Source organism: Trifolium pratense, linkage group LG3 (genome assembly GCF_020283565.1).
Source record: "Trifolium pratense cultivar HEN17-A07 linkage group LG3, ARS_RC_1.1, whole genome shotgun sequence".
Lineage (NCBI taxonomy): Eukaryota > Viridiplantae > Streptophyta > Magnoliopsida > Fabales > Fabaceae > Trifolium > Trifolium pratense.
The window spans coordinates 53,589,560-53,609,513 of record NC_060061.1 but is presented as its reverse complement, the minus strand read 5'-3'; the positions used below and the strand labels follow the sequence as shown (position 1 = coordinate 53,609,513).

General features: G+C 33.3%; 1 protein-coding gene across 1 annotated transcript; it reads left to right on the top strand.

Annotated features, from left to right (window-relative positions):
- The first annotated feature begins 14,631 nt into the window (after window positions 1-14,631).
- LOC123915761 (senescence-specific cysteine protease SAG39-like) lies at window positions 14,632-18,377 on the top strand. Its single transcript, XM_045966992.1, has 4 exons — window positions 14,632-14,846; window positions 14,946-15,028; window positions 17,702-17,810; window positions 17,913-18,377. Exons 3-4 carry the CDS (start codon window positions 17,708-17,710, stop codon window positions 18,278-18,280), a joined length of 471 nt encoding a protein of 156 aa, XP_045822948.1. The 5' UTR covers window positions 14,632-14,846; window positions 14,946-15,028; window positions 17,702-17,707; the 3' UTR covers window positions 18,281-18,377.
- The last annotated feature ends 1,577 nt before the right edge of the window (window positions 18,378-19,954 follow it).

Sequence of the window (19,954 nt, the reverse complement as noted above, 5' to 3'; positions counted from 1 at the left end):
GATATGAAAGACCTTGGTGAAGCGAGTGTGATTCTAGGAATCAAAATCACTCGTTCTGAAAAAGGGATTTCCTTAGACCAATCTCACTATGTGGAAAAGGTTCTAAAGAAATATGGATACTTCGACTGTAAAACTGCGAATACTCCTTGTGACGCCAGTGTAAAATTATTTAAGAACACTGGTGATAGTATTAGACAGTCTGAGTATGCGAGCGTCATTGGCAGTCTTAGATATGTCACTGATTGCACTAGACCCGACATTGCATATGCCGTGGGACAGCTTTGCCGGTTTACCAGTAGACCTGGTAATGAGCACTGGGAAGCTATAAATAGAGTCATGGGATATCTTAAAAAGACCATGAACCTCGGATTACATTATCTGAGATTTCCTGCTGTACTTGAAGGGTACAGTGATGCTGATTGGAACACCTTGTCAGATGATTCCAAAGCAACGAGTGGCTTCATTTTTAGTATAGCCGGAGGAGCTGTATCATGGAAGTCTAAGAAACAGACCATCTTGGCACAGTCCACTATGGAGTCTGAGATGATAGCACTAGCAACTGCTAGTGAAGAAGCAAGCTGGTTGAGATGCTTGCTATCCGAGATTCCCCTATGGGAAAAGCCAATGCCAGCTGTGTTGATCCATTGTGATAGTACCGCGGCTATCGCAAAAATTGAGAACCGTTATTACAACGGTAAAAGACGTCAAATAAGACGAAAGCACAACACCGTAAGAGACTTGCTCACTAAAGGTGCTGTTAGAGTGGATCATGTACGCACTGATGATAACTTAGCCGATCCTTTGACGAAAGGACTAGCTAGAGAGAAAGTCTACAATACATCTGTTAAGATGGGACTAATGCCTACTGTGAATTACTTATGATGGTAACCCAACCTAAAAGACTGGAGATCCCAAGAATTAGGTTTCAATGGGTAAACAACAAGTCATGAGTAATAGGGAATGAACATGCAAGTATAAGAAGCATGTATCCTGAAGTGAAAAAGGATGAGTTAATAAAACTCTTAATGAAATCTATACTCTGTGTTAGAGGAGTACCACACTTCAGGGGTACTTTAGATAGACTCACCTATATGAATGTGGAACTGAGGCCGGTTCCTATGGAGTTTATGGGGCGAACTCCTAGAACGTTCATGAAACTGGGATATACGTGCAGGGCCAGAAATGCACGGGCTGAGAAAACACCTTAGGAAAAGGTTATGTGCGGGTTTGAGAAAAATCTGAGATAGAGTTCAAGACAAGCGTCACTCTTGTTAAATCGGGCTCTTACTCGCTATGTAAAGGTTCAAGACAAGCGTCACCTTTGCTTATGCATAATCTTAAAGAAACGTTTATCGTTACTTCTGAAACAACTTTTTTAAATTCAAGTGGGGGATTGTTGGAACATTGTTGAACAGGTTAGCAACTTAGCTACTTGTATGATGAACTTGGCATAGATGTAAACACAAGTGAAAGAACTAAAGGTGTGAATTTGAAAAAGTTCACATTTAAGTCCCACATTGGATGGGTCACTACCTTTAGTAGTGTTTATATACCACAAAGTGGCAACCAAGGGTGTGCCCTTGGGGTACCCACTTTTGTAAGAAAGGGAGACCGCACACAATGTCGAATATCACACGCGCGCGCCGCCGCCGTCGTCCGTCCGGCCGGTTCGGGCTTGGGCTTGGGCTTGGGCTTGGTGATATCTTAATTTTTTAATACTCAGAAGTGAAAAATTAATTAATAATTAATTTTCACTAAGTGTGACCGGTTCAACAAAAACGCACATGTTTTTTGTGCTTAATGTCAAGTCAAACGGGAATTATTACCGTTATTAATTTGAACTCAGTCATAACTGAGATCCCTGAAATCGTGGCCACGTTTTTGATGTGCTGGCCCTGATTCTCTCCCACTTCTTGCTCCACATCAGTTGCATTCTTTCCCTATAAATACACATCAGTTCTCACAATTAATTTCACGTTCAAAAACTGCAACTCTCTCTTCTCTCTCTCAATATTATTCTTACTTCAAATTAATTTTTCTTGTTGTTTCAGAGAAAGTGGTTTACCACTTCGAATTGATATTTGCATATCAATCTAGACTGGTTCGTAGTAACCATCGGAGGTGTTTTTCTGACCGTTTTCTACAGTGCAGTAGTTAACGGTATTTCGCTTGAATTGGCTGTTTTATCCTGGGGACTTCACGGTTGATAGTCTACCTTGCACAACTTGGGTAGTGCCGTGAAACGTCTTAAAGAGAGCGTATCGAACCGCGACTCGGCCGATAAATTCACAGTTGCTATTATTTTCAAAAACAATTTTCAAAACCGAAAACTAACAATTTTAAGACGTTTCAAACTATCATGGCAACTGAAGAAGTTATCGGTAATTCTGCTGTTGGTAATACTGAGAAACCATTTATTTTTGAAGGTCTTCATTTCAAACGTTGGCAACAAAAGATGTTTTTCTTTCTAACTTTAAAAAAATGTGCCTACGTTCTGAAAGAGCCTATTCCTGTTGTTCCTGAAATCCCTGCTGTTTCTGGTTCAGGAACAAAGGAACAAACGGTTACCAACGGTGAAAAATCTGTGTCTGGTGAAAAAGATAGTGACACAGACCAGATAAGAGCCCAGGCTTTGCAAGCTGAAAAGGAAAAACAAATTTGGATCAGTCATGATTATGTTTGCAAAAACTACATAATTAATGGACTGGAAGATGACCTGTATGATTACTATAGAACATACAGTACTGCTCGTGATGTTTGGGAAGCATTGTCAAAGAAATATGATACTGAAGAGGCAGGTGTGAAAAAATATGCTGTGAGTCGGTACCTGAAGTACCAGATGGTGGATGAAAGGTCTGTAGAGGTGCAGTCTCATGAACTCCAGAAAATAGCTCATGAGATAATAACAGAAGGTATGCCTTTAGATGAACAATTTCAGATTGCTGTAATAATAGACAAGCTGCCCCCTGGTTGGAAAGATTTAAAAATCAGCTTCGTCACAAAACAAAAGAATTTTCCATCGAGAGTCTGATTACTCGTCTTCGCATTGAAGAAGAGGCTCGAAAACAAGATCAGAAAGAAGAAGAAAAAATTCTCGTTGTCTCCAACAACAAAAAGAAATTCGGTGCGGCTCTGAAGCCTACGGGCAAACCTCTTAAGAATCAGAACCGCAATCAAAACCGGATTAAGAATGGGAACCCACCTAGGGCCCCATCTGTAAGGCAGCAACAGCCTCCACCTCCTCCTGTGAATGAATCTGGTGAATTCCTCTGTTTCAATTGCTGGAAACCAGGTCATGTAGCAAGAAAATGTAGAGGCAAGAAAAGGCCTAGACCTGCTGCTTTGAATGCTCAGGTAAATGCTACTGATGAAGCATATACTGCTATGATCACCGAAATTAATATGGTCGGTGTAACTGATGGATGGTGGATAGATACTGGCGCCACTCGCCATGTCTGTTACGAACGTGCTATGTTTAAAACATACACGAGTGCTGAGAACAAGAAAGTGCAGATGGGCAATGCCCACACTTCTGATGTTGCTGGTGTTGGAGAAGTTCAGCTGAATTTCACCTCAGGAAAGACTCTGATTCTGAAAGAAGTTTTACATGTTCCTGAGATGAAAAAGAATCTTGTTTCTGGTTTTCTTTTGAATAAGGTTGGGTTTAGTCAGACTATTGGGGCAGACTTGTATACCATCACTAAGAATGGTACTTTTATTGGGAAAGGGTACGCCACTGATGGCATGTTTAAATTAAATGTTGATTTGAATTTGAATAAAATTTCTACTTCCGTTTATTCCTTGTGTGATTTTAATGTTTGGCATTCTAGACTATGTCATGTTAATATTCGCTCTATTTCAAATTTAAGTCACTTAGGATTAATTCCAAAATTAAATTTTGATAATGTAGAAAAATGTCAATTTTGCAGTCAAGCTAAAATTACTAAAAGCTCACATAAATCAGTAATTAGACAATCTGAACCTATGGAACTTATACATTCTGATATATGTGAATTAGATGGAACTTTAACTAGAAATAACAAACGCTATTTTATCACTTTTATAGATGATTGTTCTGACTATACATTTGTTTATTTAATGAAGAATAAAAGTGATGCATTTGATATGTTTAAAGTGTTTGTTAACGAAGTTGAAAATCAATTTAATACGAAAATCAAAAGATTTCGAAGTGATAGGGGAACTGAATATAATTCTAGTTTATTTAATAAATTTTATAAACAACATGGAATTATACATGAAACGACTGCACCATATTCCCCTGAAATGAATGGTAAAGCAGAAAGAAAGAATAGGACTCTTACTGAACTTGTCGTTGCTATTATGTTGAACTCTGGTGCCGCTGCCCATTGGTGGGGGGAAATTATTTTGACTGTTTGCTTTGTATTGAATAGAGTCCCCAAGTCTAAAGAAATGATCTCTCCATATGAGACATTAAAGAAAAGGCAACCAAACTTGTCTTATTTGAGAACTTGGGGATGTCTAGCATATGTCCGTATACCGGATCCGAAGCGAGTTAAACTTGCTAGTAGAGCCTATGAATGTGTATTCATTGGTTATGCGGCAAACAGTAAAGCATATAGGTTTTACGACCTCAATGCAAAAGTGGTCATAGAATCTGTTGACGCAGATTTCTATGAAAATAAATTTCCCTTCAAATCGAGAAATAATGGGGGAACCGAACAGAGTAATATTCCTAAACAGAATCACATTCCTGTGATACCGAATATGGATAGCAATAATGAAGTAGAAACAGAACTCCGAAGGAGTAAACGAGTAAGAGTTGCTAAAGATTATGGGCCGGACTATGCGGCCTATACATTAGATGAAGATCCTACAAATCTTCAAGAAGCCTTGTCATCAATGGATGCTGATCTTTGGCAAGAAGCTATAAATGATGAGATGGATTCTCTTGAATCCAACAAGACATGGCACTTAGTAGACTTGCCACCAGGCTGCAAACCAATTGGTTGTAAATGGATTTTGAAAAAGAAACTAAAACCTGATGGTACTGTTGATAAATACAAGGCTCGCCTTGTAGCCAAGGGTTTTAGACAAAGAGAAAATATAGATTTCTTCGACACTTTTTCTCCTGTCACGAGAATTACATCCATTCGAGTACTCATTTCAATTGCTGCGATTTATAACTTAGAAGTACATCAAATGGATGTTAAAACTGCTTTTTTAAATGGTGACTTGGAAGAAGAAATCTATATGGAACAACCTGAAGGGTTTGTAGTACATGGCCAAGAAACTAAGGTCTGTAAATTAGAAAAATCTCTTTATGGTCTCAAGCAAGCACCGAAGCAATGGCATGAAAAGTTTGATAATTTAATGGTATCAAATGGGTTTAAACTCAACGAAAGTGACAAATGTATTTATTACAAGTCAGATAATAACATTTGCACAATGATATGTCTCTATGTGGATGACATGCTCATCTTTGGATCAAACCTTTCTGCCGTAAATGCTGTGAAATCATTGTTGTGCAACAACTTTGATATGAAAGACCTTGGTGAAGCGAGTGTGATTCTAGGAATCAAAATCACTCGTTCTGAAAAAGGGATTTCCTTAGACCAATCTCACTATGTGGAAAAGGTTCTAAAGAAATATGGATACTTCGACTGTAAAACTGCGAATACTCCTTGTGACGCCAGTGTAAAATTATTTAAGAACACTGGTGATAGTATTAGACAGTCTGAGTATGCGAGCGTCATTGGCAGTCTTAGATATGTCACTGATTGCACTAGACCCGACATTGCATATGCCGTGGGACAGCTTTGCCGGTTTACCAGTAGACCTGGTAATGAGCACTGGGAAGCTATAAATAGAGTCATGGGATATCTTAAAAAGACCATGAACCTCGGATTACATTATCTGAGATTTCCTGCTGTACTTGAAGGGTACAGTGATGCTGATTGGAACACCTTGTCAGATGATTCCAAAGCAACGAGTGGCTTCATTTTTAGTATAGCCGGAGGAGCTGTATCATGGAAGTCTAAGAAACAGACCATCTTGGCACAGTCCACTATGGAGTCTGAGATGATAGCACTAGCAACTGCTAGTGAAGAAGCAAGCTGGTTGAGATGCTTGCTATCCGAGATTCCCCTATGGGAAAAGCCAATGCCAGCTGTGTTGATCCATTGTGATAGTACCGCGGCTATCGCAAAAATTGAGAACCGTTATTACAACGGTAAAAGACGTCAAATAAGACGAAAGCACAGCACCGTAAGAGACTTGCTCACTAAAGGTGCTGTTAGAGTGGATCATGTACACACTGATGATAACTTAGCCGATCCTTTGACGAAAGGACTAGCTAGAGAGAAAGTCTACAATACATCTGTTAAGATGGGACTAATGCCTACTGTGAATTACTTATGATGGTAACCCAACCTAAAAGACTGGAGATCCCAAGAATTAGGTTTCAATGGGTAAACAACAAGTCATGAGTAATAGGGAATGAACATGCAAGTATAAGAAGCATGTATCCTGAAGTGAAAAAGGATGAGTTAATAAAACTCTTAATGAAATCTATACTCTGTGTCAGAGGAGTACCACACTTCAGGGGTACTTTAGATAGACTCACCTATATGAATGTGGAACTGAGGCCGGTTCCTATGGAGTTTATGGGGCGAACTCCTAGAACGTTCATGAAACTGGGATATACGTGCAGGGCCAGAAATGCACGGGCTGAGAAAACACCTTAGGAAAAGGTTATGTGCGGGTTTGAGAAAAATCTGAGATAGAGTTCAAGACAAGCGTCACTCTTGTTAAATCGGGCTCTTACTCGCTATGTAAAGGTTCAAGACAAGCGTCACCTTTGCTTATGCATAATCTTAAAGAAACGTTTATCGTTACTTCTGAAACAACTTTTTTAAATTCAAGTGGGGGATTGTTGGAACATTGTTGAACAAGTTAGCAACTTAGCTACTTGTATGATGAACTTGGCATAGATGTAAACACAAGTGAAAGAACTAAAGGTGTGAATTTGAAAAAGTTCACATTTAAGTCCCACATTGGATGGGTCACTACCTTTAGTAGTGTTTATATACCACAAAGTGGCAACCAAGGGTGTGCCCTTGGGGTACCCACTTTTGTAAGAAAGGGAGACCGCACACAATGTCGAATATCACACGCGCGCGCCGCCGCCGTCGTCCGTCCGGCCGGTTCGGGCTTGGGCTTGGGCTTGGGCTTGGTGATATCTTAATTTTTTAATACTCAGAAGTGAAAAATTAATTAATAATTAATTTTCACTAAGTGTGACCGGTTCAACAAAAACGCACATGTTTTTTGTGCTTAATGTCAAGTCAAACGGGAATTATTACCGTTATTAATTTGAACTCAGTCATAACTGAGATCCCTGAAATCGTGGCCACGTTTTTGATGTGCTGGCCCTGATTCTCTCCCACTTCTTGCTCCACATCAGTTGCATTCTTTCCCTATAAATACACATCAGTTCTCACAATTAATTTCACGTTCAAAAACTGCAACTCTCTCTTCTCTCTCTCAATATTATTCTTACTTCAAATTAATTTTTCTTGTTGTTTCAGAGAAAGTGGTTTACCACTTCGAATTGATATTTGCATATCAATCTAGACTGGTTCGTAGTAACCATCGGAGGTGTTTTTCTGACCGTTTTCTACAGTGCAGTAGTTAACGGTATTTCGCTTGAATTGGCTGTTTTATCCTGGGGACTTCACGGTTGATAGTCTACCTTGCACAACTTGGGTAGTGCCGTGAAACGTCTTAAAGAGAGCGTATCGAACCGCGACTCGGCCGATAAATTCACAGTTGCTATTATTTTCAAAAACAATTTTCAAAACCGAAAACTAACAAATTATTATAATCATGTATCTATGATTTAAGGCTAGTTTAAATTCTTCAATTGGTATAAGAGCCAGTATAAATACTGGTTATGGTTATCGTGTAAATTATACGTACCTGCCGTATGAGTTGGTGATATCCATGTTGAAATTAACATGTTTCACCGAATTTTATTCAAGGCGATTAAATGTGTTTTATTCACCGATTGAGATGACCATATTTGTTACTAAGAATCGTAATTGATCCTATGCTAACTTGCAACGTGGAAACACAAGGATGTAGATTATTTTCCATTGTCCTATTCTAATTCCATTCTAAACCTAAAGTTGCATCAAACATATACTCTCTGTTTTGGCAAATATATTTTGTGATAAGCCCCAAATTTTCGATCTATATAATCCTAAAAGAGGAGGAACGATTCTGAAAATTAACACAAGTTTCCTTTTGTTCGAAGCATCACGATTAAAACCCATATAAAATTGTCATGTTTCGTTGACTATTTTGGAAGAACGAACCGGGTCTAACCGCGGGGCAACCGCGACCCGTTTCCAGCAATCGGGTGAAGAAGGTAGTCACCCCATGAACGCCCACTCGCGGGCTGTAGCGCGTGTGGCGCGTGTACATAGTAAAAAATTCCAATTATTTTATTTTTCTGCCAAAATAATTATTTAATAAATATCTTAATACTTTGGTATGAATTTTGGACATTTAAAAATATTTTATATTGATTGTCGAAAAAAAAAAATATTTTATATTGACTATTTTGAGAATAAATTGTAATTTTCATATGTAATCTCAAAATATTTTGGTCCAAAACTAATATGGTAATTTCTTTACTCTTTTATGACACTTAAAGAAATTATTCATTCTGGCATCAAATTAATGTGTCATTAAATTATTTTAATTTAGTCCATATGATTCAATTTGATACTCTGTTATTTTGAAACATAATTTTGATTTATGACCTTCAAAATAAATAAATAATGATAATAATATTGGTGTCATTTAAATGCGAGAATTACATACTATTGTTGAATAACATATTCTCAAAGATTAATTTGAGCCGTCTTCTAAAATTTTATAAATAGTAGTAACACTAATGTATTTTATTTTCTATGAAAGTGTTATGATCGTAAATTATTTAGGCTCAAATTTTGGAGATTATTGACACCAAATGTATAGTATTGAATTTAAAATTATCATTATTATTAAATTATATGTTGCTTTATTATTATTTAAAATTTTCACTTGTAAATTCTTAAGGCAAATTAAATTATAACATCCTTGTATTGATTTATTAAAATAGAGTTTTATGACTTGATATAACGGTTTTCTCCTTGTTTATTTTATGAACCATGTGAGATGATATACCTAAAGTCATCAAAGCCTACTGACTCTACATAAGAGGATGAAAGTCACATTCTCAAGCGGTCAGTGTAATTTGATTACTTTTAAAACTTTTTGACTTATGTTATGTAATTGCATATAAGGAGAAATCTGTCAAAATATTATATACTCTTTTGTGAAAACTTACTCCTTTGTGAAAATTTAAAGTGTGCAATTATATATGTAAAATGTAACTATTGTCCAGAATATTTTTTTGAAATTTAGAACTCTTTAATCTTTTACAGATTTCTCATTAATTAACTCCGTTTAAAATTGAAAACTATTTTGGGAGTATTTAAAATCAAATTATTTTGAGAATTCTATTCTGGACAATTGTATATTTACTCTATTAGTTAAATTCTTCAATTGATATTATTTTAGCATAAAGATCCAAATATTTAAAGTTGAACAATTCTTTTGTGACAAATATTATAAACTCTAAATTATGTTAATTATTAAGTGTCTTATCACAATTAAATATTTGGATCAAGTTAATATTAAACTATATATTTTATTCAATGATGCAATCTTGCATTTTTATGCTAAAATTCTAAGTATGAATTAAATTGATACGCCTCATTATTGTTTATCAAGTAAATATCATCGAAACAATATTATTAAAAATTGAGGCAATTTGAAAACTATTATCATCTTTGCAACCAAATATTTAAGTAAATTATCTGATTTATAATTAGAGTCTCATATATGTTTCAATGACTTATTCTTTATGCATGAATATTCCGAGATGATGTTATCAAATGATATACTCGTTAAAGTCATCACAAGCCAATGACTCTAAGGACAATGATGAATGTCACACTCTATGAGGTTAGTCACAATTCAATTAAATTTTTTCAACCTCTCGTGACTTATTACTTGTTATTGCATCTATGAAAAAATTTATTTCTTCTTCTCTTGTTGTGCAATTATATAAATATAAAAGTAGAATCCTTTTCCAGAAAATTCTAATTAGAACTCTATAATTATTGTATATATATTTTTTCTCACAATAATACTCCATTTTTAATTTATATTTAAGTTATGGGTTTGTCTAACATGTACAATATTGCACATGTTAAAGTAACTAAAAATAGTAACTATTTAATAAAAAATTATTATTATTTATTAAATAAATTAAATATTTAATATGAAATGCACAAGTTCCGATGCAAACTTACTATTTTGAATTTATTAACATATACAAAGTTGCACATGATAGAAAAATCCCGAAGTTATAGTGGAAGTATTTAAAACTTTATTCTAAGAGTTATATTCTGGATAAAATACAAACTATTTTACACACTTTTATTTTAAATAATAACTCTTGCTATCATACTCTTTCGTATATAAATTCTAAAGTCATATTTATGATGTGCTAATTTAAAATACTTTTAGGGTCATGTTAAACAGTGCACCCGGTGCACTTGTTAAGCATATTAAAAATAGAAATAAAATATAAAGTTAATGTTGATAAAAACAACTTTTTACACTTTCAATACATTAAATGCACATATTTCAAGATAAAATTTCCTTTTTGGTATGCTTAACTAGTGCATCGGGTGCACTGTTTAACATTTTCCATACTTTTAAGCATGTTTTTCTATTACTTGAATATGACTAAAATTGAGTAAATTAAATAGATTGTTTATGCATGATATTATTTTATCATATTCTTTTAAGCATAAACATTAATGATTTGTATAATTGTAATCTCACCTATCGTGGATACAATTATGCAAAGTATACCGACAACAATCATACCCTATCGGTGTGTTGTTGTTAATATAATGTTCGTTATTACTCAATGTACTTTAATTTTATATCCTTATATTTCAAATACTATGTCACTATTAAAATGTTGTGACATAAGAACCGTACATTGAAATGTTATAGTTCTTACTTACTATCCTTAATACCCTTGAATCATATTACAATAAGTAAGAAATTTTACTAAATATATTATAGCGCATGTAGCTACTATCTTAATTTTGCAATCCAATATTACCCTAATTTTAATTAATGAATTATTCAAACTTTATTTAAAAATAAAAATAAAAATTGGATTGTCATCTATCCCTGGGTTTTGTTAAGTGGCGGACATAACCCTATCAGTGTGATGTTACTCAACACGATCTTCATGTGATAGAGAAATAGTTGAATATTTATTTAAAATATTTTCAAACTTTTAATTCAACTATCATTCTCTATCAAGTGGGAGAATCCTCACTATGTATTGTGTGATGTAATGGACATACCCTATGGGTATGACATTGCTTAACATGATCATCCTTTCATTGGTGTAAGAAAAATATGTCACCATTTTAAATATCATTCTTTGTCAAGTGAGGAAAATTCTACATGCAAATTAACTATAGCTAAGAAACAAATATATTTATTTGTCTCATAATTCTAGACATAAAACTACCGTAGAGACTTATATTGAGGATATTAAATATAGTCTTCTCTCATAAATTATTATATACTTCCATATCATTATATAATTTTGCAAACTCATTTTGTAAACGCAATATGTCAAAATCTCAAATGCTTAACAACTTTATCAAGAAAATTCTATTTATTTTATGTCATTATTTTAAATGGTTTTAAATTGTACATTTGAGATATTCAACTTTTCAATTTTCACTATATTTGGCATATTTCATATTATTATTAATATTATTATTATTATTATTTTCAACACTTATGAAAGTTAATGACTATTCTCTCATATATCCTCAATAATAATAAAACTTAAGTCTCGTGTATTTCCGCTACGTGTAACCAAACTATTTCTCAAATGTGTGTGTCTATAATTGTAGCATTTGAGTTTTATGGGTGAGTTATTAAACTTTTAATATATATAGTCTCATACCCTATTTTATAATACTAGAGACTTAATCTCACTCATATGATGATAAATCTTTTATATATGATCATCATACTCTTTTATATGATAGCTACTTTATATATAAAAATTCTTTTGAGAATTTTATTTGTTATAAGGAGATTTATATTATAAATTGTTAAGTGAAAATTAACAATCTCCTTAATTCTAAATGCAGAATATATGGTTAACCATTAAATCCAATACTTGATAAAATATGCCATTGAAAAGTTTTGTATATATTGGATTTTATATTATCATCGAGTTACCACTTGTATTAGTAATTCTATTGCATGTGCAAATATGTGGTTGAGTTTGTGAAACTTTATTAGTGAATTAAAATAATATGACCACATGTATACATATAATTTTGCACTAGCAAGTATCTCACGGTTAAATATTACATATCATAATATTTGTATATCAGTGATCACTGATGAAAACACTAAAGAAAATTCCACTCATTCTTGTTTATATATGTGGGATCAATGGGAGTGTGTACATAATATTATACTATGAGCTCAAATGAAAAATTTCACTCTTGTTCATATATGTGAGATCAATGAAAATATGTACACAATGATATAAACACAAAACTTAAAGTTATAATCTCACTCTTGCCATATACTTTTGCGCGCTAAATAAAATATGGCATAACTTAAGAGACTTTAAATTTCAGTCTCATTCTACTATACTGAGATATATATCAACTCTTTAATCTCGGTAAGCATCATAATTAGATGCTTAAGTCAATTTGTTGGAAAATGCAAAATTATCTCTTAGCATGCAAATATATTGTGTTTCTCTTTTACTAACATTACACATTCTATAAGGTCATAAATAGTAAGTACTACGTATAATATCAATACTCCTATCGAGTATGATATTGTGTTCTTAAAGTACTTATGAATTGCATAATCATAATTTGTTCATTATTGACATTCTTGTGGCCACGTTAATCCATATCTTATTTTCTTTAAACTAAGTGGTTGTGTTAATCCAATTGGAGATTCCTCAATCTCCTATTTCTTTATTGATTTTCATAGTCACAATTTTTGCTAAAATTTGGATTAATTGAATGTCAAATATTGTAGAACATTTATTAATTTTGACTAAAAGTAATTATTCTCTTAATAGACTATCCCTATAAGTTAGTGATTACTTGACCTATGTGGATATTTCATGACTTTTATAAAATCAAAAACTCATTGGCAAAACCACCAACGACAGATTTATATATATTTGATTAAGTCTTCTATATTTTGGGTTAGTGGGAGTTTGTTATAGCATTTCATATGCTTGGGCCACTCTTGGATGACATATTCTTAACTATATAATGTTAATCCGTATCCATCCTTATGTGAAATATAAGTATTTAACGTGTATGATTTTGTATTCCTATCGAATTCAATTTTTGCATTGTTAAAACTTGTGTTTCCTATACTGTTATAATAACAAGTGCTTAGATAAATAGTTGATAGTTTTTTAATTCATGATTCTTATGTTTTAATAATTGATTAAGGTTATCCAAGTGGGAGAATTGTTGGATTTTATGGATTAACCTTAATCAACAATTAAAATATTTATAAATTATTATATCAACTATTTATATTCTAATTATAATATTGCACTAAAGTTTATAATTAAATGGATATTTGTTAATGGGCTGTGTTTAGGAACAGGTCGTGATGGGTTGAGCCGTTTCTCATAGTAAGCCTGTTGAGAGGTCCCTGCCCCACTGATAAATATACATGTTAACCATCCCATCAGGTCAAGACATTCTGACAACTACTCTATCTCATCAGTGAGAGGTAAAAAAACTCTCAACCTCATTTACTTCTCTAAATCAAAATCTCATAGATACACAATTACTTTCCTTAATCTATATAATTAAAGTAGATATGCTATAATCATGCATCTATGATTTAAGGCTAGTTTAAATTCTTCACTTAGATCCTAAAGACAAGTCGTCGCCTCAGAGAATTTAAACATGAATATCATGAATGATTTACGATGCATATATATGAATGAATAATATAAAAATGATGGATGATGCATATATATATTACATGATGAGTATGAATTAAACTAGTATGTTAGTCCGTACCATATACGGGATAATTTTTTCTTTAATATTATTTATATGTATTCTTTTTAAATATTGTTTGAGAAATTTGATTTAATGCTCAATGTTAAATTTGTATATCTTATGAATTGCTTAAATACATTTCGCGATAAACCGTTTAAAACAAAATAATTGCGAAAGTGAAATTTACAATTAATAAGAACGTAAAAGAAAAAAAAGAAAGATAATAATGGAATAATGAAAAGATGTACTATTAGCTTCATTTAGAAAATTGAAAACTCACGATTAGCGCGTTTAACCCTATCAGTGTATATGCCTCAATGTAATTGATACGTAATATGTAATTGAGTAAGTTTTGATTAAGCTTAAACAGTTAGCTTAGGAGTAATTAGTCAGCTCAGGACTTAGCTTAGGAATCATTAGTGAGGCTAGGAGTTTGTTGTAACTGTGCTGAGCTGGCAGAATTTGATTGGAATAAGAAGAGGCATAAATATAACACTCTCTCTCTGCGTTCATCAATAAACCCATTTCAACCCCAAAACAAACAAGCACAAAAGCGCAATGAAGCAAAAGCAAGTTACGATTTCGTTTCGTCTTCGGAGCTAATCGCGAATCAGATTTCGTTTCTTCTTCTACTTCTTCGGAGCTGTAAGTGAAATCTTTCTCTCTCTCTCTCTCTCTCTCCATTTTGTTATTCTCTGAGCAATTTGTGTTTGATTCAAGTTTCATTCAACATTCAAATTCTAGGTATTCAACCTTCAATCCCTAAATCTCGTTATTCAAGCTTTGTTCCGTTTCAACATTCAGATTCATTCGATCTTCAAAATCAGGTTCAGTTTCTCAATAGGTTATCGTTAAATTTTTCATGTATTGTTTCCAATTGTTATTACATAATGATAATGATTAGTCGCTATCGTTAAATCAGGTTCAGTTTCTCAATAGGTTATCGTTAAATCAGGTTCAGTTTCTCAATAGGTTATCGTTAAATTTTTCATGTATTGTTTCCAATTGTTATTACATAATGATTAGTCGCTATCGTTAAATCAGGTTCAGTTTCTCAATAGGTTCTTGTTAAATCTTTCTCTCTATCTTTATCCATTTTGTTATTCTCTGAGCAATTTGTGTTTGATTTTAGGTCATTGTTGTGTTTGACTAACTGAAATCAGATATGTGTTGCCTTTTGGTGATTTTAGGTCAGTTTTGTGTTTGATTAAGTGATTTTTGCAAATGTGATTTCTTATTTTAGTTCATTGTCAGTGAAGATTAATTAAGAAATTAGGGTTAAGAGTGAGTTCTTGTTGTTTTACTTGCACACAGTGTGTTCTTGTCGTTTTACTTTTTATCCTATATAGGTTCAGAGTGAGTTCTTGTCGTTTTACTTGCACACAGTGTGTTCTTGTCGTTTTAAGAGTGAGTTCTTGATTTTTTATCCTATATTTTACATAATGATTAGTCGCTATCGTTAAATCAGGTTCAGTTTCTCAATAGGTTCTTGTTAAATCTTTCTCTCTATCTTTATCCATTTTGTTATTCTCTGAGCAATTTGTGTTTGATTTTAGGTCATTGTTGTGTTTGACTAACTGAAATCAGATATGTGTTGCCTTTTGGTGATTTTAGGTCAGTTTTGTGTTTGATTAAGTGATTTTTGCAAATGTGATTTCTTATTTTAGTTCATTGTCAGTGAAGATTAATTAAGAAATTAGGGTTAAGAGTGAGTTCTTGTTGTTTTACTTGCACACAGTGTGTTCTTGTCGTTTTACTTTTTATCCTATATAGGTTCAGAGTGAGTTCTTGTCGTTTTACTTGCACACAGTGTGTTCTTGTCGTTTTAAGAGTGAGTTCTTGATTTTTTATCCTATATTTTACATAATGATTAGTCGCTATCGTTAAATCAGGTTCAGTTTCTCAATAGGTTCTTGTTAAATCTTTCTCTCTATCTTTATCCATTTTGTTATTCTCTGAGCAATTTGTGTTTGATTTTAGGTCATTGTTGTGTTTGACTAACTGAAATCAGATTTGTGTTGCCTTTTGGTGATTTTAGGTCAGTTTTGTGTTTGATTAAGTGATTTTTGCAAATGTGATTTCTTATTTTAGTTCATTGTCAGTGAAGATTAATTAAGAAATTAGGGTTAAGAGTGAGTTCTTGTCGTTTTACTTGCACACAGTGTGTTCTTGTCGTTTTACTTTTTGTTTTTTGAAGTTATACTTTGTAGTAAATGGTATACCTTTTTTGAGTATACATTGTCCTCTATGGTATGTTTTAATGCTTAGTGCATGAGGCATTATTGTCTGCTATAGGTGTACTAGCAAGTAGCAGCTGAATTAACCTTGCTCTTAACATGCCTTATTCCTTTTTAGGTGTTTTTCTTGATATGCCTTATTTTCAGTTCTATGCAGCGTTTTTAGGCCCGGAAAGTGTGTGTAATTATTTGTTAGGGTGACTCTGGTTGAGCCGTTAATTGGCTAGCTCTTCTTGGTTTTTTTGTATGTTTTATAGCTTGATTCTAGTTATCTGTTTTTAGTTTTCCTTTGGGTGGATTTGGTTTCATCTTGTAACCTTTCCCCCTTTTAATATATTTTATATTTAGCTTCTTCAAAAAAAAAAAAATTTTATATTTAGCCTCTTCAAAAAAAAAAGTCTTCACACCTACGACTAAAGTTGAACTCACCTTTTCAGAAAATAAATCAACTATTTATCAACTGGACCAACCTCTATCGAGTTAACTGAAGTGTTTTATTTGAGTATGAGTGGACCATGTACATTTATGTGATAGTGGCATTAATGATTGTCACAGATTAGTGAACAATATTTTTTATTTTGTGACACATTGGTGAAAAAGGGAAAAAGGGTTGAGTTTGATTGAGAAACAAGTTATTACTAGGGATAGGAATAGTATTTGGGAGTAGAAAAGGGTTACATTGGGGAGTAGACAAGGGTCGGTGTTCGATTATTTTTTGAAATATTGTTGTGAACATTATTTTATTTTGAGAATTGGGTACCATAAGTGTTTGATTAACTAAGGATCAACAATAAATGGATTATGCACATAGCATTAGTTTATGTGTACTGGATCTATTTGTGAGGTAGCTTTTTAGTTTATGGTTTATGCTTCCCTTGGTTTACTTGACAGATTAATGAATGCTTGATGCTTTTATTTTTGTTTTTTGAAGTTATACTTTGTAGTAAATGGTATACCTTTTTTGAGTATACTTTGTCCTGTATGGTATGTTTTAATCAGAAACTTGTTTAAATTAGGTCAATTAGGTCAAATTCAGAATATTTTGTTATATGTATTATATGCTAGATTAGTTTATGAATTTCATTGTTTCAAAGGTTGATTGTGAAATTTTATGGTAGCTTATTTATGAATTAATGTGTGATACTTTGATTTAAGTTTATGGATCTGATGATATATGCAATTTTTATTGGTTGAGTTTTTATTGAATTTTGGTTTTGAATGTTATTGAAATTAAGATGTGGAATTTTGATTATCACATTTCAGATTACAATGTTGCTCCGATTTTTCTCTTCTGGATTCCGTAGTATAAAAGGTGCTGTAGATTGGAGGAAGAAAGGTGCTCTGGCACCAGTCAAAAATCAGGGATGCTCAGGTATACTAATTAGTTATTTTGTTTTTTTTTTTCAATTCAAACATCCCATATTAACTTTTAGACTTCAATTTAAATTCAATTTTTTTTCTTCTTTAAATGCAGGTGTTTGTACTCTCATGGCGTGTATTGCTAGCATTGAGAGCATATTCCAAATTAAGTCTCCATCTGGAGATTTAATTGAACTGTCAAGTCAGCATATGCTGAACTGTATTGCTAGACAGTATTCACGCCACAAAGGAGTTTCAGGACCTCGTATTGATGCTGTTATTGATGGTATAAATGAGGTGGACATCTTCAAATTTGCCATTACTAAAGGGATCCCAACCGAAAAAGCGTTTCCATATAAGGAGGTGTCAGAAGCAATTAAATCCATCAAAGACCCTCTCCACGACTTCAAGGAAAAATATTTCATAGACACTTACCAATGGATAAGGGAAAGGTCTACAAAAGATGGAGGAGCAAGTGGCTAGGCAGCCTATAGTAGGCAGTGTTGATGCTTCTACTTGGAAGGAAATTGACTGGAAGGAAGATAAGGTCTACTCTGGACCTCCGTCTACTGATCTGAATCACGCAATTGTGATAGCTGGGTATGGGACCCATGATGATGGAACAGATTTTTGGTTGGTGCGGAACTCTTGGGGGACATGATTTGGTGACGGAGGCTATGTAAAAATCAAGAGAGGAGACAATTCTTTTGGGATAGAAATATATGCATCTTTTCCAGTCTTATATGACCATCCCAGTTTTGATTGATTGACTTAGTGATGAGGTGTAAATGCATTACTTGGTGCTGCTGCTTCTGACTGATTTTGCTGACATGTAAGTGCATTACTTGCTGCTGCTGCTGCTTTTGACTGATTTTGCTGAGATGTAAGTGCATTACTTACTGCTGCTGCTTCTTTTGACTGATTTTGCTGAGATGTAAGTCCATTACTTACTGCTGCTGCTTCTTTTGACTGATTTGAGTTAGTGGAACTTTATGTGATTTGTAAATATATATGTTTTGCTGAGTTCTAAATGCATTACTTACTGTTGTTTTTGACTGATTGAGTTAGTGCAACAAACAATGCTTCTAACATACACTCATGAAGGCATGAAGCCATTGGATTTGGAATTTTATTTGTAAATATATATCTTTTGCAGAGGTGTACATGCATTAATTATTGCTGCTTTTATCTTTACTATACATTTAGAATGCGTTTATATAATTTCATTTTTGCTACAACCCGCTTATTATTCAATTTTATCTTTCTCAATACTATCAACTTAGTAGTTGAAAAACATCTCGCGTGTTTTTAGACATGTAGCCGTTGATCTTTCTTTTTATTAAAATATAGGAATATCAACAAATAGAATGTTTAAACGTAGGGTCTTATACTCATTAAAAAGTGAGATTCACTTTGTTCGTACGAGTGTGTGAATCTCACTTTTTAATGAGTATAAGACCCTATGTTTAAACATTCTATTTGTTGATATTCCTATATTTTAATAAAAAGAAAGATCAACGGCTACATGTCTAAAAACACACGAGATGCTTTTCAACTACTAAGTTGATAGTATTGAGAAAGATAAAATTGAATAATAAGCGGGTTGTAGCAAAAATGAAATTATATAAACACATTCTAAATGTATAGTAAAGATAAAAGCAGCAATAACTAATGCATGTACACCTCTGCAAAAGATATATATTTACAAATAAAGTTCCAAATCCAATGGCTTCATGCCTTCATGAGTGTATGTTATAAGCATTGTTTGTTGCACTAACTCAATCAGTCAAAAGCAGCAGTAAGTAATGCATTTAGAACTCAGCAAAACATATATATTTACAAATCACATAAAGTTCCACTAACTCAAATCAGTCAAAAGAAGCAGCAGCAGTAAGTAATGGACTTACATCTCAGCAAAATCAGTCAAAAGAAGCAGCAGCAGTAAGTAATGCACTTACATCTCAGCAAAATCAGTCAAAAGCAGCAGCAAGTAATGCACTTACATGTCAGCAAAATCAGTCAGCAAAATCAGTCAAAAGCAGCAGCACCAAGTAATGCATTTACACCTCATCACTAAGTCAATCAATCAAAACTGGGATGGTCATATAAGACTGGAAAAGATGCATATATTTCTATCCCAAAAGAATTGTCTCCTCT

What these genes read in the sequence shown, in the direction of transcription:
- LOC123915761 (XM_045966992.1), top strand. Translation starts at nt 17,708, where the DNA reads ATGTTGCTCCGATTTTTCTCTTCTGGATTCCGTAGTATAAAAGGTGCT. An exon ending in CAAAAATCAGGGATGCTCAG is followed by an intron (nt 17,811 to 17,912) that starts GTATACTAATTA and finishes CTTTAAATGCAG; the next exon opens with GTGTTTGTACTCTCATGGCG.